The sequence below is a fragment of the Mesoplodon densirostris genome, chromosome 16 (genome assembly GCF_025265405.1).
Source record: "Mesoplodon densirostris isolate mMesDen1 chromosome 16, mMesDen1 primary haplotype, whole genome shotgun sequence".
Taxonomy (NCBI): Eukaryota; Metazoa; Chordata; class Mammalia; order Artiodactyla; family Ziphiidae; genus Mesoplodon; species Mesoplodon densirostris.
Genome location: NC_082676.1, coordinates 63,135,652 through 63,156,312, shown reverse-complemented (window position 1 = coordinate 63,156,312; position 20,661 = coordinate 63,135,652). Strand labels below are relative to the sequence as shown.

Below are 20,661 nucleotides of genomic sequence, written 5' to 3'. Positions count from 1 at the left end.
GAAACACACCATGAAATTAGAATCAAGCCACCAGGTGTTTGTTTATTTTTGCACTATAAATAGAGTTCTCTATTACTTCCCATTTTCTTACATAATACGTGAGATACAGAGGACCCGAAATTTGTTTGGTAGAAAATCAACTGTGGAGTTTACTAAATGGCAGTGAGATAATAAGCAGGACTAGGCACCGAATCTAAGGCTAACAGCAACACAGTCCACTAGGAAAGTACTTGAATTTCAGAACATGAAACGTTCCCTGATGGTGCGTTTTCTTGGGACAGTCTGGCTTGACAGTTAAGCTTCATTCGAGCACCAGGGTCAGATGCTGTTCTGGTTTCTTTGCGCCTTTTCTGGCATAGAGCCTAGATCCGTCTCCCCAGAAGGCCTCTGACGAAGAGTTGGCTGAGCCAGATCCCAAGGGGTGTGAATGCAGGTTGCAGGCCTGGGGAGCTGTTGCTTTGCTGAAGTGGGGAGCCTTTCTGCCCTAGAGTTTCCCCTGCTGGGGTGTGGAGGCCAGTGCTACATGGAGTGGGCTTGTCCACCCCAGTTGTTGGTCGTTGTGTGCTTTAGTAGTTTTCAGTTGCTTCCAGGTATCACACAAGGAGTCTGTTTATGGGACTGTGGGAAAAGAAGAAGAAGGGCACTGCGGGTTTGAATCATCGGGAGATGAAGCAGGTCACTCACCTGGTTGGATGACCGTTCAGCAGGTGCCTGTCCCACTTGTGGTTGAGCTGTGCTCTGAGCAGCTGGGGGACACACAGGGTTCTGCATGGATTAGGAGGTGCACGGGGCCAGGGAGAAAAGATACCGAGGAGAGTACTGGGCAGGAGAGAGCCAGCATCTGCTTCCAGGAAGGTGAGGGTGGGGCCGTGCCTACTTCTCCCCAGACACCAGGACGGCCAGCTCCTGGATGGACATATCCTTGTTGATGTAGCGGTCGTACTGGGCAGGGGTCAGCCTTCCGTCCTGCAGGGCCTCTTCGATGGAGAACTTCTTGCCAGACTTCCTGTCATGGATCACGGAGGACTCCCCGTTGGGACCCTTGACAGAGATTTCCTCCCAGTCACACTCCTGGCTCCTGAGTTTCACAAACATGTTCCAGTCGATGAGGCCGGCCCGGTGGGCTTCCTCTGGGGACAGCTCGCGGCCCGAGTCGGGGTCGATGACCACGATGGAGCGCCGCAGGTGGTTCTCCCTTTGCTCCCGCTTGATGGCCACAGAGCCCAGGCGCCGCTGCAGCTCATCGATCTCCAGGTCTTTGTCTCTGGAGAGCTGCCTGAGGTCGTCCAGCTCCTGCTCCAGGGACTGGAGGCGGCAGTGCGCCCCGGGGTCCGCCGCCACTGGCATGCTCCTTAGACCCTGCGTCTCTGCCACTGCCATCTCGATTTCGGACTGGAGCCTGCGGGCCTCGAGCAGCAGGCTCTGCCGCTCCAGCTGCAGTTTGTGGTTCTCTTCCCTCAAGAAATCCAGCTCCTTGGATGACTTGGAGTTACAGAACTCCAGCTCCGACAGCTTGGCCTCCAGCCGGCTCACCTCCATGTCCAGCTCCCTCTTGCTCTGGCTCTCCGCCTCCAGGCTGCTCTTCAGCTTCTGAATCTCCTGCTCGGTGTCGCCTCTCTCCACCTGGATGCTCTTGGAGAAGACCACCTTCTCCTTGACCTCCATCTTCTCCAGGTGCTCCAGCTTTTTCTTCAGGGTCTCGAGCTCACACTCCAGGACCTGCCGCCGGTGCCGCTCTTCCTCCAGCTGCAGCGCGAGCAGGGTGTGCTCCCGGGCCTGCTGGGGGTCCTGCTGCAGCACCACCTTCTGCTTGAGGGTCACCTTTTCCCGGGCCTCCTCCTCCTCCTCCTCCAGCTGGGCCAACCGCTGCTTCAGGTGCTGCACCTCCAGCTCGGCCTCCCTGCGTGTCTGCCGCTCGCGCTCCAGCTCCTCCAGCTGGTGCTCCAGCTCCGCTCGCCTGCGCTGTAGCTGCTGCAGCTCCCCACGGAGGCCATCAATCTGCTGCAGCTCCGCGTCGATGCTCTCGGTGAAGGCGTTCACCTCGGCCTGCAGGCCCGGCTCCTCCTCGTACCTGACGACCTCCTGCTGGACCATCTTCTCCTTCACCTGGGAAAGCTCCTCCTCCTTCTGTTTGATTTTCTCCTCCTGGGACGCCCTCTCTCTTTCCAGATCCACTTGCTTCTTCTGTTCCTCTGACAGCTGGGCCCTCAGAGACTCCACTTCCTCTTTGGTCTGGGGGTCTTCCTGGAACTGCAGGATCTCCTGGACCACTTCCTTGGTCTGCACCTGGGGTTTGGCCTCTTTCAGGGACTGGATCTCCTGCTTCAGCTGGTAGATCTCCAGGTCACACCTTTCGATGAGTCTGGTCTTGTCGATGATCTCCTCCCTGAGCCTCTGAAGCTCTTTCTCCATCTCGGGGTCAGTCTTGTACTTGATGATCTCCTTCGTCACTTCCTTGACCTCCACCTGGGGGCCCCGCCTCCGGAGCACCTCCAGCTCACTCTGGTAGCTCTTCAGCTGCTCCTCGGCCCCCCGGTACTTGCACTCCTGCTCGACCAGCTCCAGGCGGAGGTTGGCCACCTCACTCTCTGCCTTGGGGTCTGGCCGGACGATCTCCCGCACTTTCTCCTGCACGACCACTTTGGCGTTTTCCTCCTCCAAGGCCCAGATCTTTCGGAGCAGCCCTGTTTTCTCCCTCTTGTTGGCACGAGCCTTGGCAGCCTCGTCCTCATACTGGCGTTTGAGGTCACCCACCTCCCTCTCGGTTGCCACATCCTTTTCCACCTTGAGCACCTCCCTGATGGTGATTTTGCTCTCGGCCATGGCCCGCTCCTTCTCCAGCCTCTTCAGCTTGTCCTGGAGGAAGCTCAGCTCCTCCTCCTGCTTCTCCCTGAGCTGGTGCTCCCGCTGCTGGTCCTCCTGCAGCTTCCGGAACTCTGCCTCCAGCTGGGGGTCATTCTGCAGTTTCACCACCTCCTTCTCGGTGACCTTCTCCCGCACCTGGTTCTTCTCCTGGGCCAGGGCTGCGATGCGCTGCTGCAGAAGGAGAGCCTCTGCCTCCCGGGTGCCCTTCTGCCGCCGCAGCTCCTCCAGCTCCTCCCTTAGCCTCAGGACCTCGTTGGCCTGGGTTTGGTCCGGCTCGATGCGCAGAACCTCCTTGACCATGTACTCCTGCCCCCCGTCCCTGGCCTCCTGCTCCAGGGTGCGCAGCCGCAGCTGCAGCGCCTCCAGCTCCTCCTGCAGCAGCTGGTTCTTGCGCTGCTCCTCCACCAGGGTCTGCTGCGTCTGCCGGTAGCTCTCCTCCAGCGTGGGGTCTGGCACCTTCTTGAGCACCTCCTTCCTCACCACCGCTTCCTGCGGGCTCTGGTTCTGCAGGGTCCGGATCTCCTCCTGGGTGCTCCTGACCTCATCCTCCAGCTGCTGCCTCCGCTCCGTCTCCTCGTCCAGCTCCTTCTGAATCTTCCACGTCTCCTCTGCTCCGGAGCCCGGCTTGCTCCCGGGCAGGGCCTCATGGCTCGTGCCTGCCTCAGCCTGCTGGGAAGGAGAAGACAGCGCAGGATTAATGCTGGACTCTGCACGGCCCAAGCCCACCTGGCTACCCGCCAGAGGTCAGACTGCTTGTCCTGCGGTCCCTAGGGGACCCCCTCAGTGCCGGGTTCACTAGAGTCCTAGGCTTCCTTTTGAAAATGGTAAAACAACTAGTTTAGATGCGTCTGGGAAAATATTTTAAAACCACAGAAGAGTGTGAAGCAGAGGCTCTCTGTCACCTCTGGTCCTGTTCCTACAGGATACTGTCACCTTTGAGACACGTATATTTTTGCGTGTGACACATATTTATTTTTTCCACACTAACGGTGATGCCTGTTCTGCATGCTGCTTGTTGCACTTATGAGAGAATCTGCAGCGGCACAGAGAGCGCCACCTCGTCGTGTGACAGCTTCGTCATTTTCCATTGTGTGGACAGACCCTGGCTCAGTCGCACACCCATTGCTGGTGAATATTGAGTTGCTTCCACTTTCTTAACTATTACAATGTTGTCGTTAACGTTTTGGGCTTTTAAAAATAAGTTACCTTTTTCTGGGTACTCAGCAAATGTTTGAGGAATGGGACACGTAGGTTGGACTCATGTCCACAGGGGCACAGGGGTGGGCTGGCATCTGCACTGGCGCCACCCAACCCTGTTCGCAGGGGGACACGCCCACTGGTTCACAGGCTGTTTCTCTAAGGCACAATGAGTCTTATTTCTCAGCTCTTGGGATAGTTTTGAGTAGAATGCCTTACTGAGATCCATTACCTGTCTCAGGAGATTCAGAGCAAACTCCAGATTCTGCAGCCTCTGTCTGTTGATGGCATTAACTTCCGTGAACTTGGCAGCAAGAGCCGTTTCCTACAGGAGAGCAGACAGGAGGCAACAGGCTAAGCGAAGCTGAGCTGGACGGTGTTTGAAAAGTCTGGCATTTGGGGAGAGAGGGTACCTTCTTGCCCCTTCCTACCTGGAGTTCTACTACAGTCTCATCTACAGGAGAGAAAACTGGATTTAGAGTCAGAAGCCTAAATCCCCAGCGAGTGACCTTGAGCAGGTCTGTCTCTGAGCCTTAACGCGTTCGTGTATGGAAGGAGCTGATAACATCGGCCCTGGGTGTGTGTGTACTTACTTAGGGGGAGCAGGGGGAGTCCGTGGCTCTGGCCTAGATAAACCCAGCAGGCTGTCTTTCTAGGCATATCAATGTCGCCACCCCAGAGTAAGTTGTCTCCTCTTACTGAACCTGTTGGCACCCAGGAGGGCTCTTGGGCCAGTTTCCCTATTGTGTGTGCGTCTCTGAGGCCTGCATGCCATGCTCTCCGGAGCGAGGGAACCCTGAGAAGGCCTGGCCTGCAGAGCTCACCTCTTCCCTCACTTTGGCGGCAGGGGACTGGAGCCTGGCCCTCTTGCTCATGTGGCTGCTTCTTCCATTCTCCAAGTCAAGGAGGGACCTGAGTTTCTCTGCTTCCAACTCATAGTCCTGCGTGAGAGAGACGTGGCAGAGGGCAGACAAGAGCAGGTGAGACCAAAACGTTCTTATGCCCCTTCCAGCTGACTGCAAAGGTCTTCCGCTCAGCCATACCCTGTTCTGCCTGCCAGGAGGTTTTGAGAACCATAGATCCATCAGTGGTACGTACCTAGGTCCCTGAATAACACGTGAGACGAGAAAAAGTAGGCCCACAATCCCCCTCCGTCCCCAAAGCATGCTCCTTCCAGGCCTTCCCTGGCCTAGAGACCATGGCATTCTGCTTTCTTCATTGAACTCTGTATCATAAGAGTTATGGCTTTTCTCATGTTGCCTCCTCCTAATCCTCCTGTGGATCAGTTTGATGACTTTAACATCCATTGTGTGGTTAGATGATAATTTACTAGCCGTCCTTCTGCTATTGGACATTTAGGTTATTTCTAGTTTGTCTGTTTTGCTATTGTAAATAATTCTGTTGTACAATGATTTTGTTAATCCCACATTATTATTATTTCATACTTTTTCCTTTAGGATAAATTCCCCCAGTTACTGTTTTAAACAGTAGAAAATCCTTTTCTGGTATTCGATGCCCGGTACCATCTTGTTTCCCAAAGGCCTGTGCCGGTTTGCGTGGCCGCCAGCAATGCCTGAGGACACCCCCGCTGGACCAGCTGGTGGGAAGAGGCCCTGCTGCTTTACACTCCGGGCAGGGTGTCACGTCTCACCTTGACAGCTTGCTGGTACTGCTGGGAGTGGGCGTAGACTTTCTGTACTTCCTCTTCCCTTCTTGCTATCTCATCTAGCAGGTTCTGTAAAACAACAGAGACTTTGGAAACCAAAAATTAAAAAAAAAAAAAATCCAAAACCTAGATAGAGTAGCTGGATTCCTTGGAGTCTGGAATTCTTCCTAGCACAAAGTATAACGAACAGCTTCGTTGTTTACATTTGTTTGTTACAAAAGGCAATTCTAAGGCCCTGTGAAGAAGGGCCAAGAAGATAATCATCTTTGGCAGGCAAGTTGTGTTTACTGAGTGCATGGAAATGTCAGGCACTGTTCTAGTATCTTTCTTAGATTATCTCACTGAATCTCCCAACATCCTGTGAGGTAGGCACCGTCCTCACCTCCAGTTTATGAACGAGGAAACCCAGGCACAGTGCGGCGCAGTGACTGGCCCGTGGGCGCATGGCTAATGGGGGTGGGAGCAGGATTTGAGACCAGGCTGTTGGGCTTCCTGTTCCTCGTCCTTCACCCCAAGGCCCTGCTGCCTTCTGGGGAGCCAGCACTCTGGGCTTTGGAAATGGGTTTTTCCCCCTGAGGGCTCCCCTGTGTCCCTGTATTTGCTTATTTAGCTGGCTTGCACGGAGTGTCCACTCTGGGCCAGGCCCCGTGCTGGGCACTGAGGATGGAAAGGTGAGGGAGACCCCGTCCTTGTCAGAGACTCGGGTGCTGGGAGCCCGCCTGGCCAGGACCGCTGCCAGGCCCCCGTCCATGAAGGGGCTTGCTAACGTCCGACCCCCCTTGTGACCATCCTCCTGTGAACGCGGAAGTGGCCTTCTCACCTTCTGGTTGTTCAGCTTGGTCTCCATCTGGCCGAGGCTGTCTGTCTCCTGGGGCTCGTAGCTGGGGATGTGGGACAGGAACTGCAGCAGGCGGTCGCAGCCACTACGGAAGGCGTCGTGAGCAGCCCGGGCGCTCTGCAGGCTCTGGACCCTGTGGGGCAAAGCCCGTCAGGCCTTTGAGCTCTCAGATCTCACTGACAGCGGCCTGCCGTCCCTTTTTAAAGAGGTTATCAAAAGTAATTTAGGGGCCTCCCTGGTGGCGCAGTGGTTAAGAGTCCGCCTGCCGATGCAGGGGATACGGGTTCGTGCCCCGGTCTGGGAGGATCCCATATGCCACGGAGCGGCTGGGCCCGTGAGCCATGGCCGCTGGGCCTGCGCGTCCGGAGCCTGTGCTCCGCAACAGGAGAGGCCACAACAGTGAGAGGCCCACATACCGCAAAAAGAAAAAAAAAAGTAATTTAACTGGAAGTAACCTAAACGTTCACCAGGAAGGGAGTAGTTAGATAAATTACGGAATATTGTGTTGGAATACTGTGTGGCCTCTGTAAAGCGCAGGAAGGCCCGCCTGTGTGGACTCACAGGGATGCCCACTGTGAATTCTAGGACCTAAATAACTCATGGATCCAAGGGGAAATCACAAGGGAGGTGAGGAAATCTTTTGAACTCACTGAAAATCAAAACATCAAAATTTGTGGGACACAACGAAAGCAGTGCTTAGTGGGAAGTATGTAGTTTTAAATGCTTAGATTAGAAAAAAAAGAAAGGTTTCAAATCAACAATCTAAGCTTCTACCTTAAGAAAGAAAAAGAAGAGCAAATTGGACTTAATGTAAGCAGCAGTAGGAAATAATAATGAGCAGATGTCAGTGAAACAGGAAACAGGAAAACAGGAGAAAGATCACTGCAACCAAAGCTGGTTCATTGAAACCATCAATGACGTGACAAACCTCAGACATAATGATCAGGGGGACAAGAAGAATAAACAGATACAACAGAAGAAGATACAACATCAGGAATGAGAGAGAGGACATTCCCTCAGATCCTGCAGATAGTCAAGGATAAGAGAATATTATGAACAATTTTATGCCAATAAACTCAACAACTTGATGAGATGGAAAATGTGTCCTTGAAAGACACAAACTTCTGAAGTTGCTCAAGCATTAGATGACCCAAATGGTCCAATATCTATTAAAGAGGTTGAATTTGTAGTTAAAAACCCTCTTACACACAAAAAAACAAATTGCAGGCCCAGATGGCTTCAGTAGTGAATTCTTCCAAGCATTTAAGCAATTAATACCCAGTCTACACAAACTCTTCCAGAAAACAGAAGAGGAGGAGGCAACACTTACTGACTCATCAGGCTGGGAAAATATATGACAGAGAAAATAGCAAGACACACTGTGTATGGTGTGTTGTCATTCGTACGTTAATTACCTACCCCAGCTCATACAGAATGTTTTTGGAAGGACACACAAGAAACTGGTAGCAATGCTGATCTTGGGGTAAGGGTTTGGTCATTATAATCCCTTTGTGTTTTTTATCTTGTATATGTACTGCTTTTTTCAGAAAGAGGAAATTATTTAGAAATCAAACAGCCTTCAGTGTTGTCTGCAGAAATCCCACTTTGGTGCCTTAAGGCAGACTAAGCCGAGGCCCCCCGCGGCCCCCTCACCTGAGCTCCACCTGCTGGCAGAGGTTGTCAAAGCGCTGGCGCAGCTTGTGCACCTCGGCCTCCTGGCGCTCCAGGTCCGGGCAGTGCTCCTGGAAGCGGCTGGCCAGCAAGCCAGAGCACTGCTTGGCGGCCTGCATATTCTGCTCCACCTCGCTGAGGAGGGCCTGCCGGGCCTGCAGCTCGGAGGCCATGGCCTGCCGGGGCGGAGAGGCAGATGGCAGGTGCTGTGGCCAGAGCTCCGGGGCCCGGGATGGTGCTACTCAGAGCTCTTGGGGCTGCCTGCTTTTAGCGGGTGGCAGGCCTGGACCTGGGCAGGGACCGGCGCTTTGCCTCTGAGTTTCTCCTCAAACCCGTGGTCATTTCTGCAGTTTCCATTTTGTTACAATGACCAATACCCTGGGAAAACTAGCTTCTAAAACCCTGCGGCACACGGCACATGCCTGTGACACCGTGCCCGGGACTGGAGTGGCCTTAGTGAAGGCTCTGGTCTCTAAGCCCGTTTCCTGGGCTCTGAGGTGAGGTCCTCACCACAAGGGCAAGGGTTTTGTGAGGTGGTTTCTGAATAAGGGGCCTCCCGCGGGCTCACAGACCCCAATGCTTAGAGCGGGCCTGGCGGCAATGGTGAAGAGGGCAGATGCTGGGCTGGGCCAGAGGCTCCTGCGCTCAGCTGACGCGCCGTGCAGGCATGTGGGTCCGGGTGACCAGATCTGCTTGTCCAGAGACACTGGGAATCCGGGGGGATTATGTGGACGTTCGATTTTAAGATACCAGCACCTGATTTCCACAGGCCACAGAAACCCCGTGTGCGGCTGGGACTCCAAACCCGGAGAGACTTTGCTGCCCTGGGCCTCGGGCCCCTCGACTGTCCACAGGTGGGGTGGCAGGGGTGCCTGCAGCCCATGCCCAGCTCAGAGAAAGGCTCCTGAGGCCCAGGGTCCCCACACTCACCGCCAGCTCCTGCCTCTTGCTGTCCAGGGCATGGCCACTCTTGGGCACCGTGTCCTCCTGGGCCAGCTGGTTTTCGTATGAGGCCAGCACCTCCCGGCCCTGCTGCAGGCTCTTCTCCAGGCGGTTGGCGATGTCAACCCTGAGGACAGGAGTCAGGAGTTGGGGGGCGGTGCTGGCCTTTGACCCCGCCCGGCCTCCCCACTGCCCACCTGCACCCACTTCTCCTGGGCCGCATCCAGCAGCTGCACCAGGCGCTCATATCTGCGCTGGGTATCCTCCACCCGTGTCCTCAGCAGGGCCGCACTGCCACTGCCCGGGAGGGCCTGCATGAATGCCTCGCCCTCGGCCGTGCTGCTCGACTTCTCGGGCTCGATGCGCAGCAGCTCGTTGGTGATGTTCTGTGGGGACCAGAGCCTCTCGCATTGACCACAGCCGGCAGCCACCCCCACCCAGAGATGTCCTCCCCGGGAGGCCTGACTGGGGATCTGGGGCGCTGGCCTAGGAGTCTGTGTTTGTAATGAACATCCCTGGGAATTCTGACACAGTGGATGGTGACTCACGAGTGATGAATATTAATAGTGGGAATATTAATCCTGTTCCCACTACTTCACACGGCTTTACTCATCTTTGGGGACAACTCCAATGAGGTGGGTACGACTCCAAGCAGCTTAGGAGGGGACATGGTGGGGCCTAGCCCCAACCCGACCCCTGTATCAGGCGTCCTCTGGCCTTGGCTCAGCCCCAACCAGACCAGCCCTGGTGTGAGCCCCGTCAAGGGCCACGGCACTTCTCTGAGCCCCGTTCCTCTCCTGTAAACCGGGAACGGTCACACCCATCGTGGAGGGCGCCGAGGACCCGGGAAACTGTGTGTGTGTGTAGAAGAGGTGAGGAGTAGATGGTGTTCATGTGGCTCATCTTGCCCCATCCTGTCGAGGCCCCCCTGAGTGGGGATCCGCCCATTTTCCTGAAGACACTGAGGTTTGGGCTTGAACGGTGTCTGTGGTCACGGCGAGTGAGCCGGCCCTGTCGCCCGAGCCCGTGTGCTGCCGGGCACCGCGGCCTCTCACTCAGCTCAGTGCCGACCTCCTCAGATGGCAGTCCTGCTGCTGTCAGCTCTGCCATGAGCCCTTTTTCCCGGGGGTGTGTCCTGGGGGCTCCAGGCCTCAGGCACCCCCTCAGTCTTTGGCCTAGAGCAGCCCCCCTCCCCACGACTCACGACTTCCTGTTACACGTGGCAAGTGGTCCCTTTTGAGCGCCAAGACATCCCATGGGGATAAGACCTTGAGCAGGGGCCCCGGGGAGCCAGTGGGCCAGCCTCTGCCCCCAGCCTGGGGTACCTTGAGGTCTTTGGCCCGCTCAGCACTGTCCTGCACGGCCCGGCCCTGCTCCAGCGGCGGCCGCAGGATCCCTGTGATGGCCTTCTCCTGCCGGTCCAGGTCACTGGCCACCTTGTCCAGGCCGGCCAGCAGCTGCCGGCCCTGCAGGTCAGAGGCATCTGCCAGAGGGAAATCAGAGTCGGGTGGCAGTGGGGACCGTGAGGCCCAGGGAGCGGGCGTAGGAGGGCCAGCCTCCCCACCTCCACTGTCCCATCTGCAGCACAGACCCTGGGCCCAGCCCTGCCTCCCTGTCCCCCCAGAGCCTCAGGCAGCGTCTGGTACCCACCTCCAGAGTTCTCTGCCTTCAGCACCTCAAGCCGCTGCTGGAGCGCCCTTCTGCTCCCAGCTGCCTTCTGCCGCAGGCTCTGGTACTGGCTGCCCAGGCTGTGACAGCAAAAACGGGCTGGGGACCTGGGGCAGCCCACTGCCCCTACTGCCCACTGATAGAGGACCCTGGACTCTGGCTGGACAGACAGCCTCGAGGAGTCGGGAAGCTCAGCAAAATGCTTTGAAAAGTTAACACGACACACGTAGAAAGGATTTGCTGAAACGCTGGTCTTTCTTTGCTCTTGGATTCAACGGAGCCCTTCTTTTCCTCCTTCCTTTCTTTGTCTCTCTTTTCTTCAATAGCAAGTCTTACTATCTAAAATTACCTTGGGCTTCCCTGGTGGCACAGTGGTTAAGAATCTACCTGCCAATGCAGGGGACAGGGGTTCGATCCTCGGCCCGGGAAGATCCCACATGCTGCGGAGCAACTAAGCCCGTGCGCCACAACTACTGAGCCTGCACTCTAGAGCCCACAAGCCACAACTACTGAGCCCATGTGCCACAACTACTGAAGCCCGCGGGCCTAGAGCCCGTGCTCTGCAACAAGAGAAGCCACGACGAGAAGCCCACGCACCATAACAAAGAGTAGCCCCCACTCGCCACAACTAGAGAAAGCCCGCGCACAGCAACAAAGACCTAATACAGTCAAAAATAAAAACAAATAAATAAATCTGTAAAATAATCTTGTTTGCTCATTTGTTTTCCCCACCAAGATGTTACCCCTGAGGGAACAGTACACAGTAGGTGCTCAATACATATTTGCTGAATGAATAAATGAAGGAATTCCTTGAATCACTCATTCAACGAAGAGTTCTTGGGTACTTGCTTTGCACAAGGTACTGAACAAGGCCCTGAAAATAGTAAGTCTCAAGGAGCCCCTGCCCAATGAGACTGACACAGACACAAAGCACCCTAATGAGAGCAGCAGGAGCAGTGGGAGAAGGTGCTTGAGAAAGAGGCGGCAGCCCTTTTCCTGGAGCCAGGGTGGACGATGAGGGGGCAGTCAGGGAAGGCTTCACAGAAGAGGTGACCCCCAGGCTGGGTCTTCAAAGCAAGAGGCCTGAGCCAACAGGTGGCGGGTTGGTGTGCAGGTAGAGGGAGCAGTATGTACAAAGGCCCAGAGGCCCTTGCAGAAAAACCACTCCCTGATGTGTGCCCAGAGCCAGAGGTTCACAAGTCAGCTCAGCCAACAGGATCTGCTGCTGTCCCACTTGAGCCTCCAAGGGGTGCAGGTGTGGGGATGTTAGTGGCACCCTGAGGTTGAGTTGGGGTGCCCAGGGCTGTGAACGTGGCCTGAGGGGCCCAGGGGGTGCGGCCAGTCCACACTGGCTCCTTTCTTTGCCCCTGTACCTGTCAGCCAGAGCCAGGGCCTCGGGGTCGGTGGGAGGGATCATGAAGCAGACAGCCGGGGCAGTCAGCTCATTCCCTGCGCTGTCCGTGAGGTCCCAGCTCTCCCCGTTGTTCCTCTGCAGGGTGTAGCTGTAGCCCCGAGAGATTAGGCCCTGGTGGGGACAGGCCAGTCAGAACACATGGAGAGACCTGTCCCACCTGGTGGCCAGGCGCCCAATCACCATCTCAGCCCCACCCCTAACTCTGGGACCTGGGGAGTCTTAACCTGTTTCTCAGATCCTCCCCAAGAGGTTCCATCATAGAGAGTTGAGAGGGGCCAGCACCAAGAGAACATGTGTTGGGTCTGCCAGCCTAGCACCCACCTGGATTTCCCTTTGGGGAGCCCCCATGCACTCCCAGCCCATGTGTTCTCATCCCTCCATTCCCTGACTTCTGGGGGTGGACATGTGACTCAGGTCTGGCCAATGAGAGAATGGCATCCCTGGCCACAGTGATTGGTTTAGGCTAGACACATGACTCAGAGTGGGCCAATGAGAACCTTCCCTGGGACTTCTGCTGGAATGACTGGGGCCACTAAGCTGGTAGGACAGAACAGGCCAGGGTAGCAGGTGGGGTGATGCAGGGGCATTGGCAGAGAGGACCCCATGATGGAGATGAACACAGGCTCCTGAAATATTTGAGACCCTGCATCCAGCCATGTCACTCCTAAGGCCTTTCAGTGACACGAGAAGGGGCAGATCTGGGCCCAGTCTGCCTGGGGCACCTGGAGCACCAGGCAGGCGCTCACCTGGTCACTCTCAAAGTCACAGAGCGCCTCCACGGGGATGGGCTTGAATGGCGTCTCCCGGCGGTACTTGAGGGGTACCACCTGCTGCCCTCGCTTCTGCAGGCCCCGCACCTCATGCTCGTACTTGTCCAGAGCCTTCTCCTGGTCCTAAACATGGGGGGGAAGTGCCCAGGTGAGATCACGCAGCCTTCCCTGGTCAGCAGGCAAGGAGCTGGGGAGGGGCCTGCTCAGGCATCACTCACGTCCAGCTCCCTCAGCATCAACTCAATCTGGTATTGGTCTTTGAAGTCGGGGCTGTATTTCTGGTTCAGGTCTGAGTCCACCTTGCGCAGCAGCTCCTGGGCATCCTTCACGTCTTTGTGGAACTAGAGGAGACCAGGGGGGCCCTGTCATGGACAGGACAGTGCTAGGACACCTGGGGCTAATCCTGGCTGTGACTTTAAAGTCACAGGTGGGGCTGGGCCTCCCACTCACCCTGAATCCATGGGCTCTGCCATCTGGGGACACCCACAACCCTCCCCAGCCCAGCTTCCTGGGGGGCTTCACAGGGAGAAACCAGGTCCCTTCCCACCAATCCATGCAATGCCACCCCTATGACATGTGTATACACCAGTAAGCTTAGGGTTCTTCTCTATTCCACTCTTCTCTTTGTGCTAGGGACACTCTGACTTATTCTAAGTCTTAGTACATGGAAGATAAGCCTCCCCACTTGGTTCTAGAAAACTTTCTTGCCCATTAGCTCTGGAATCATTCATTGTCAGCTGTCCCCTGGGCTGCAGCTATGAACATGACTTTGGGATCCCTGTGAAGCTCATAGCCTAGAAGGGCTGACACTGAACCAGGAGTTAGTTACAATAGTATCGTCTGAGTTCAAGTGTCCCCAAACCACCTACTCATAAGAATCATGTGCAGCTCTCTTGTTAAAAACACACATTCCTGTGGAAACAATGCCGCATCCATCAACAGGTGAATGGATAAACACAACATGGTCCATGCATACAATGGAATATTATTCGGCCATGAAAAGGAATGAAGTTTCTGGTTCATGCTACAACATGATGAACCTTGAAAACATTATGTTCAGTGAAAGAGCCAGATACAAAAGGCCACATAGCATGTGATTCCACTTCTATGAAATATCTAAAATAGGCAAATCCAAAGAGACAGAAAGTAGATGAGAGGTTACCAGGGGTTGGAATGGGGAGTGATTGTCCACTGGGTATAGAATCCCTATTTGGGGTGATGAAAAAGTTTTGGAAAGACAGTGACAATGGTTGCACAACATTGTGAATGTAATGAATGCACTGGATTGTACACTTAAAAATGCCTAAAATGGCAAATTTCACATTAAATATATTTTACCAAAATTAAAACTCCACACACCTACTCCTGTGCCTACACTATCCTGGTGAGTCAGACTCTCCAGCCCCAGCCCCCAGGAAAGGCAGACAAGGGCCCAGCAAGCTTGGGGCACGCCCACGTCATCAGAAGTGTAGGTACTGGGAGGCCTGGGCAGGCAGCCCTGCAAGGCTCCTGGAGGAAGTAGCACTGAGGCCATGAGTGAGCCCAGCAGGCACTGGGTGCTCCCACCAATGGGGCCCTGGGCTGGCAGGTACCTGGTGGTATTCTTCCATGTACTTCAGATGGCTCTCCTCACAGATGAGCAGGTTCAGGTACTCCTTCCAGTCTGCATGCACAGCCTCCATGTGAGCCTGCCCGGAGAAAGGAGGCAGATTGCTGCTGGCCAAGCACCGGGGACACGAAGGGAGGGATGGCAGGATTCCAGACCAGGAAAGGATAGAGGAGGGGGTAACTGGCCTCTGCGTGTGTGTGGCTCCCAGCCACCTCCTGCCCAGGGGTGGGAGGAGGAATGAGGGGAACGTGTTGAGGTGCCAAGCAGGGCTGCTGTGTACGGGTGCTCAGGTTGTACACTGCACAAGGGACAAGTAGGGGCTGTGTCTGCCCAGACAAAGTGGTACTTTTAAAAAAATCTCACAAAGGTACTCCCCAAATTCAGGTCCACCAGAGCTCAGAATGTGACTTTATTTGGAAATAGGGTCTTTGCAGATATAATTGGTTAAGGATCTCAAGATGAAATCATTCTGGATTTAGGGTGGGCCTGAAATCCAATGACTGGTGTCCTCATAAGAAGAGGAGATGACACACAGGTGAGAAGGCCATGTGAAGACACAGAGGCAGATACAGGAGTGATGCAGCTCCAAACCAAGGAATGCCAAGGATTGCCAGCAACTACCAGAAGCAAGGAGAGATGAGGAAGGATTCTCCCCTAGAGACCTCAGAGGAAACAAGCCTGCCAAAACCTTGATTTTGAATTTCTGGCCTTCAGAACTATGAGAATAACTTTCCTTTGTTTAAAGCCACCAAGTCTGTGGTCATTTGTTACAGCAGCAATAGGAAACTAATACGGGCACCACATGGGGTTCAGAAGTCCAGGGACTGAGGGCAGGGCATCGAGATAATGAGAGGACGCAGGGTCAGACAGAGCAAGAGGAGGCAGCAAAATGGAGAGGCAGACAGATGGACTCAAGACACCCACCTTGGGGCCTGCCTGAGTGTAGGCAGCCCAGAGCAGAGGCCACCCGGAGGGCAGCCTGGAGGAGGCGTCCCTTCCCGGGGCTCACGTACCTCAATGGAGTTCCTTCCGGGGTGCTTGGCGGCAAGTAGCTGGTCACCCTCGTTGTGCAGCTTGTTAATTCTCTCCTCTTTGGCCTCCAGGTTCCGGTTGATGAAATTCTGCAGCAGGGGCAGTGGAAGGGCTCATTGACCAGCCACTGTGCTCCTTCCCAGCCCCCTGGCCCGCACCCCCAGAGCCTAGTGCCCACCTCGTACTGGCGCCGGCGACTGGGGTAGTCGAGGTTGCAGTCGCTCCAGTCGTACTGCATGCGGCTCTGGGCCTGCTGGTCCAGCCAGTACAGCTCATTGGTGCAGCGCTGCATGTAGTCCTGCAGTGAGCTCAGGTGCTGCTGCCGTGCCTGAGACTCCGCCTGTGGGCGGGCAAGGACAGGGCTGTGGCCTTGCTGGCAAGAGCCTCCCTCCACGCCTCCTGCTCCACTGCACTCCCTTGGATAAGTCACCTGACCCCCACCCCCACCCCAAAACCCCTTCATTCGTTCAGCAAATGTTTTCTGAGAATCTACTAAGTGCTGGGCACTGCTCCAGGCCCTGTGGATACAGCAGTGAGCAAAACAGACAAAACCCTCACAGAATTGACATGTTTGTGGAACGTTAGTTTACTCGTCTGCAAAATGGGACTAACGACAGCACTGATCTCAAAGGGCACCAACCCTGGCATACAGTCAGTGCTCAATAAACATCAGCAGCTACACTTCCACTTTTTTCTTTAACATGTCATGGTGCTAGGGGGATCGTAGCCAACTACCACAGGGCAAGGAGGAGGGGAAGGAGGAGGGATGTCTGCATTCCACTCTGCAAATGAGAACAGTAGTGAACACATGTGTGGGGCCCACCACGTGCCAGGACTGTGCTAAGGACTTCTCCAACATCAACCCATGCAATCCTCAAAGCATCCTATGAGCCAGGGACTGGAAGTGACTGTTTTACAGATGAGGAAACTGAGGCTCCCAGAGGCTCAGCAGCTTGTGCTTAAGGTTTCCCCACCAAAAGGGGTGGAGGCAGCCCAGCTCCAGAGCCTCCTACTCGCTATACTATCACCGCCTCTGCATTCTCATGTCTGAGGCGTCTGTAACGTCCATAACGAGTGTCTGTAATGTCCACAACATTTATGCATCACTTGTGCAGTTTTAAAAAGAAGACATTCTTGGGGCTTCCCTGGTGGCGCAGTGGTTGAGAGTCTGCCTGCTAATGCAGGGGTCACGGGTTCGAGCTCTGGTCTGGGAAGATCCCACATGCCGCAGAGCAGCTGGGCCCGTGAACCACAACTACTGAGCCTGCGCGTCTGGAGCCTGTGCTCCGCAACGAGAGAGGCCACGATAGTGAGAGGCCCGTGCACCGCGATGAAGAGTGGCCCCCGCTTGCCACAACTAGAGAAAGCCCTCGCACAGAAACGAAGACCCAATGTAGCCAAAAATAAAAATAAATTAATTAATTAATTTAAAAAAAAGAAAATATTCTTTAAAGGTTTTGAAAAAGGAAATAGAAAAACTTCTGTTTATTAAGCACGTGGCATTGTATCTGGCACACAGTAGGTGCTCAATAAAGAATTAGGAAGCAAATAGTAAGATGAACTGTATCCATGGGGTCTCTTGGGGTTTTCCACGAGCACAGGGCAAACAGGGGCGCCTCTCAGGTAGGGGCTCGGGGTACTGCCTCTTCCCACTTCATACCCCTCCGTCCTGTTTGAAGTGTTTACTGCACACACTTCTGTCCCCATCGCCCGGCTTCCCATCCCCTCCCATCCCGTTCCCGGGGGCGTCTCACCAGCAGTTTCTGGTACTTGGCCTGGAGTTCGCTGTTCTGCTCCTGAGGACGGAGTCGAGGGCATGGGTTAGGGCGGGAGTGCAGGTGGGAGCCCCTCCTCCCCGGGGCCCCCTCCACCCCTGTGCACATACCTTGCCCCCGTCCTTGGTCAGGTGGGGCCTGATGGCCTTGACTTCATTGTGGAAGATGTTGTGCTGCTCCACCTGGTGGTCCACCAGAGGCAGGTCCGACCCGAAGCTCTGGCTGCTCAGCTTGTCCTGGCCGGGCGGTAAGAGGGACAACACGCATGGGGGTGGGCCAGGGACTCAGGACTCGCAGCCCACCCAGTACCCCATACCCCGGGAGCCTCAGCTCTCCTCCTCATGGTGCCGGCCAAGGAGTGAGTGAAGTGGCCCCGGAGGGATGCAGAGAGAGGCTGTCACATCCCATCTCATTTAATCTCACAGCAACCTCAGAGGCCCTCACGGTTACTGTTTCCATTTCACAGATGGGGAAACAGAGGCTCAGCCGGGGGAGTCACTTGCTTGGGGTCACCCAGTGCCCGGGCTTCTCCATGGTGGAGATGGGCTGGTGAGGGCACAGGAAGGGCAGTGGCCGGCCAGAAATCTGGCCACTGCCCCCAGCCTGCCAGGACTCCAACGAGCCCGGGAGGGTCCCAATCTCCACCACTTCTGCTGTGTGACCCTGAGCTAGGCACTGCACCTCTCTGAGCCTTGCTCATCTCATTGACACAAACATCAGGAAACACCGGGAACACAACTCCCTCCCTGGCATGACTGTGGTGCCCGTTCAATGGTAGGGGTCCCCCCGGTCCACACACAGCCCCACCCCAGCTGAACCCCAGGCCATACCAGCTTTTCCTCCACCAGCGCCTCCCAGTTGACCTGCGGGTCCACCTCCTTCACTGCCAGGTTGTAGACCTGCTTGTGTTTCCCGCGGAGGTTGGTCACACGCTCCTTCAGCTGACAGATGCTGAGTGGGGAGAGTGGCCACCCTGGTTAGCGGGGCTGGTTGGCGGGTGCACTGCCCATGCCACGAGGTGGGGGCCTCCCACCCCAGCCCCTGGCCTCAGCTTTCTGCTCAGTGGCCTGGTAGGACAGGGTGACTGTGGCCTTGGGTCCAGGCAATCACTCCCACCCTGCTCCTGTCCACTTTCCTTCATTCTACCTTCCCCCACCAATGTTTCCTGAGAGCCCTACTGTGTGCCCAGAACCACAGGAGGTTCCAGAAGAAACAGGCAGATCTGCTGCTCTCTGGAGCCCACCATCCAGCAGGGCTACAGCGTGGTGGGGGCCGTGACAGTGAGAGTGCTTTGTCCACATCTAAGCTGAGGCGAGAGCCAGGCGCTCGGGAAGCCAGCTGGGCATTAGGCAGGAGAGAATGTGTTCACAGGCTTGGAGGTCAGGGGGCTGTGGTCACACTCTGACCAGGACAGGAGACACCAGCGCTCCAAGCCTCAGTTTCCCCAACTGCAAAGTGGGTTGTCGTGAGGATAACATAAGGTGTTTGGCTCGTGCTGGCATCCAGTTAACCCTCAACAAACCCCAACTCGGGTTCCTGAATGCTGAGTGGCTGCAGCCCCCCTGCCCTGGCCCCAAGCAGGTCCCTCAGGACCCGAAGCGGAGGGAACCTACTCCTCGGCGATCATGTCCCCCTGGGGGTGCTTCATGTGCTTGGCGATGGCTGCGTCCGCCTCCAGCACATACAGCAGCTTCTCTGAGTCTGAAACCTTCTGCAGGGCCGAGTCCCGGTACTCCGGCTGCCGGCCCTCCTGCAGCCGGGCCAGGTCCTGTGAGAGTCACAAGAAAGGGGCGGGGAGAGAGAGTGGGCAGGGACTCAGTGGGCACAGCTGGGATGGGAGGGACGGGAGGAGAGGGGCGAGCGATGGCCTCCCCCAGCCCTGCCCAGCCTCTGCTCAAGTGCCTGCTGTGGCCGGCTCGAGACACAGCTGTGCACAAAGAGACAGGGCCCCAGCCCAGGGGAGAGAAAGACCCCCAGAAAGGCAAGTCACAGATAAACCTCACAAAGGTGACTGCAAGTTCCTACAAGTTGGTGTTTACCAAGGAAACACAGAAGAGGTGGAACATGGGGGACCTGCTTGAGCTCTGGGGGTCAGTGAGGCCCCTCTGAGGTGGTGACACAGGCTAAGAAGGAAGGAAGAAAGAGAAGAGTGTTCTAGGCAGAGGCAATAGTCTGTGCAAAGGTCCTGTGGGAGAAAAGGATGGCTGTGATTGAGGCTGGAAGGAGGGACGGGGGAGGAAGTGGGAGACGGGGCCCCACCTATCCTTAAAGGCAATTCCTCCAGGGGCTCTGCAGGGAACAGGGTACAAGCGGGGAGCACAATCAGGGGTTGTGACAGGGCCCGGGTGAGAGCTGAGGGTGGCCCACACTGGGGTGTCACCAGTGAAAGGGCGAGAATGAACAAAGTGGGTGGGCATCTGGGAGGTACAATCGATAAGTCGCTGATGAGTCCAGGGTCTCTGCTTATTTAGGGAAGAACAATGAACGGGCAGCGGGTACAGCAGGTTTCTGAACACGGCCCATTAATCCACTTAGTGGACTTTCAGGGAGCGTGGCTGGGCACTGTGCCAGGCCCGGGGGACCCCAGGCCCAGCGGGGATGAGTCAGAGACTGGACGGGGGTCACATGGGGGAACTCGCGAGGCCAGTCCCCTCCCCTCGCTAGGTCTCGGCATCCCCATCTCTGCAATGGGAGTAAGAGAAACCCCTGCTTCAGAAGAGGCATCCAAGTGACCCAAGGACTTTCCCTCGGCGGCAAGAAGGTGGGAGCACAGACGCGGGCTCATCAGGGACGAGCCTCGAAACCATGCAAGTGAGAGGAGCCGGACCCGGAAGGCCACGCTGCACGGGACTGATTTATGGGAACTGCCCCGTGTCAGCTAATCCACAGGCAGAAAGTAGATGAGTGGCTGCCAAGGGCTGGATGGGAGTGGGAATCTGCAGTCAGTGGACACAGGAGATCTTACGAAGGGATGAAAAAGTCCTGAAACCAACCTATAGAAATGACTGCACCACTTGGTGATGTTACTAGAAATCATTGCACTGTACGTTTAAACAGGGTGCATTTTTCTGATCTGTAAAACATGCCTCAATAAAGATGTTAAAAAAGAAAAAGGAAGAAATGACAAAAGGAAAAAGAAGTGAACAGAAGTGATGTGGTGCCTGGTACGGTGTCAAATGACTCAACTTCCTCTCGGAGGAAGAGAAGGTATCCA

General features: G+C 55.6%; 1 protein-coding gene across 1 annotated transcript in view; it reads right to left on the bottom strand.

Annotated features, from left to right (window-relative positions):
- Nucleotides 1-873: 873 nt before the first annotated feature.
- Nucleotides 874-20,661, bottom strand: part of PPL (periplakin) — a 43,923-nt gene continuing 24,135 nt past the window's right edge. The window contains exons 3-22 of the mRNA XM_060078096.1: nucleotides 19,061-19,215; nucleotides 18,278-18,398; nucleotides 17,558-17,683; nucleotides 17,427-17,468; nucleotides 15,851-16,012; nucleotides 15,654-15,761; nucleotides 14,624-14,719; nucleotides 13,250-13,372; nucleotides 13,008-13,154; nucleotides 12,221-12,372; nucleotides 10,830-10,927; nucleotides 10,505-10,662; nucleotides 9,387-9,565; nucleotides 9,168-9,306; nucleotides 8,220-8,413; nucleotides 6,549-6,699; nucleotides 5,714-5,797; nucleotides 4,887-5,003; nucleotides 4,295-4,387; nucleotides 874-3,534 (exon numbers count right to left, since the gene is read on the bottom strand). Coding sequence (XP_059934079.1) covers nucleotides 874-3,534; nucleotides 4,295-4,387; nucleotides 4,887-5,003; nucleotides 5,714-5,797; nucleotides 6,549-6,699; nucleotides 8,220-8,413; nucleotides 9,168-9,306; nucleotides 9,387-9,565; nucleotides 10,505-10,662; nucleotides 10,830-10,927; nucleotides 12,221-12,372; nucleotides 13,008-13,154; nucleotides 13,250-13,372; nucleotides 14,624-14,719; nucleotides 15,654-15,761; nucleotides 15,851-16,012; nucleotides 17,427-17,468; nucleotides 17,558-17,683; nucleotides 18,278-18,398; nucleotides 19,061-19,215 — 5,106 coding nt within the window. The remainder of the gene's footprint in view (nucleotides 3,535-4,294; nucleotides 4,388-4,886; nucleotides 5,004-5,713; nucleotides 5,798-6,548; nucleotides 6,700-8,219; nucleotides 8,414-9,167; nucleotides 9,307-9,386; nucleotides 9,566-10,504; nucleotides 10,663-10,829; nucleotides 10,928-12,220; nucleotides 12,373-13,007; nucleotides 13,155-13,249; nucleotides 13,373-14,623; nucleotides 14,720-15,653; nucleotides 15,762-15,850; nucleotides 16,013-17,426; nucleotides 17,469-17,557; nucleotides 17,684-18,277; nucleotides 18,399-19,060; nucleotides 19,216-20,661) is intronic.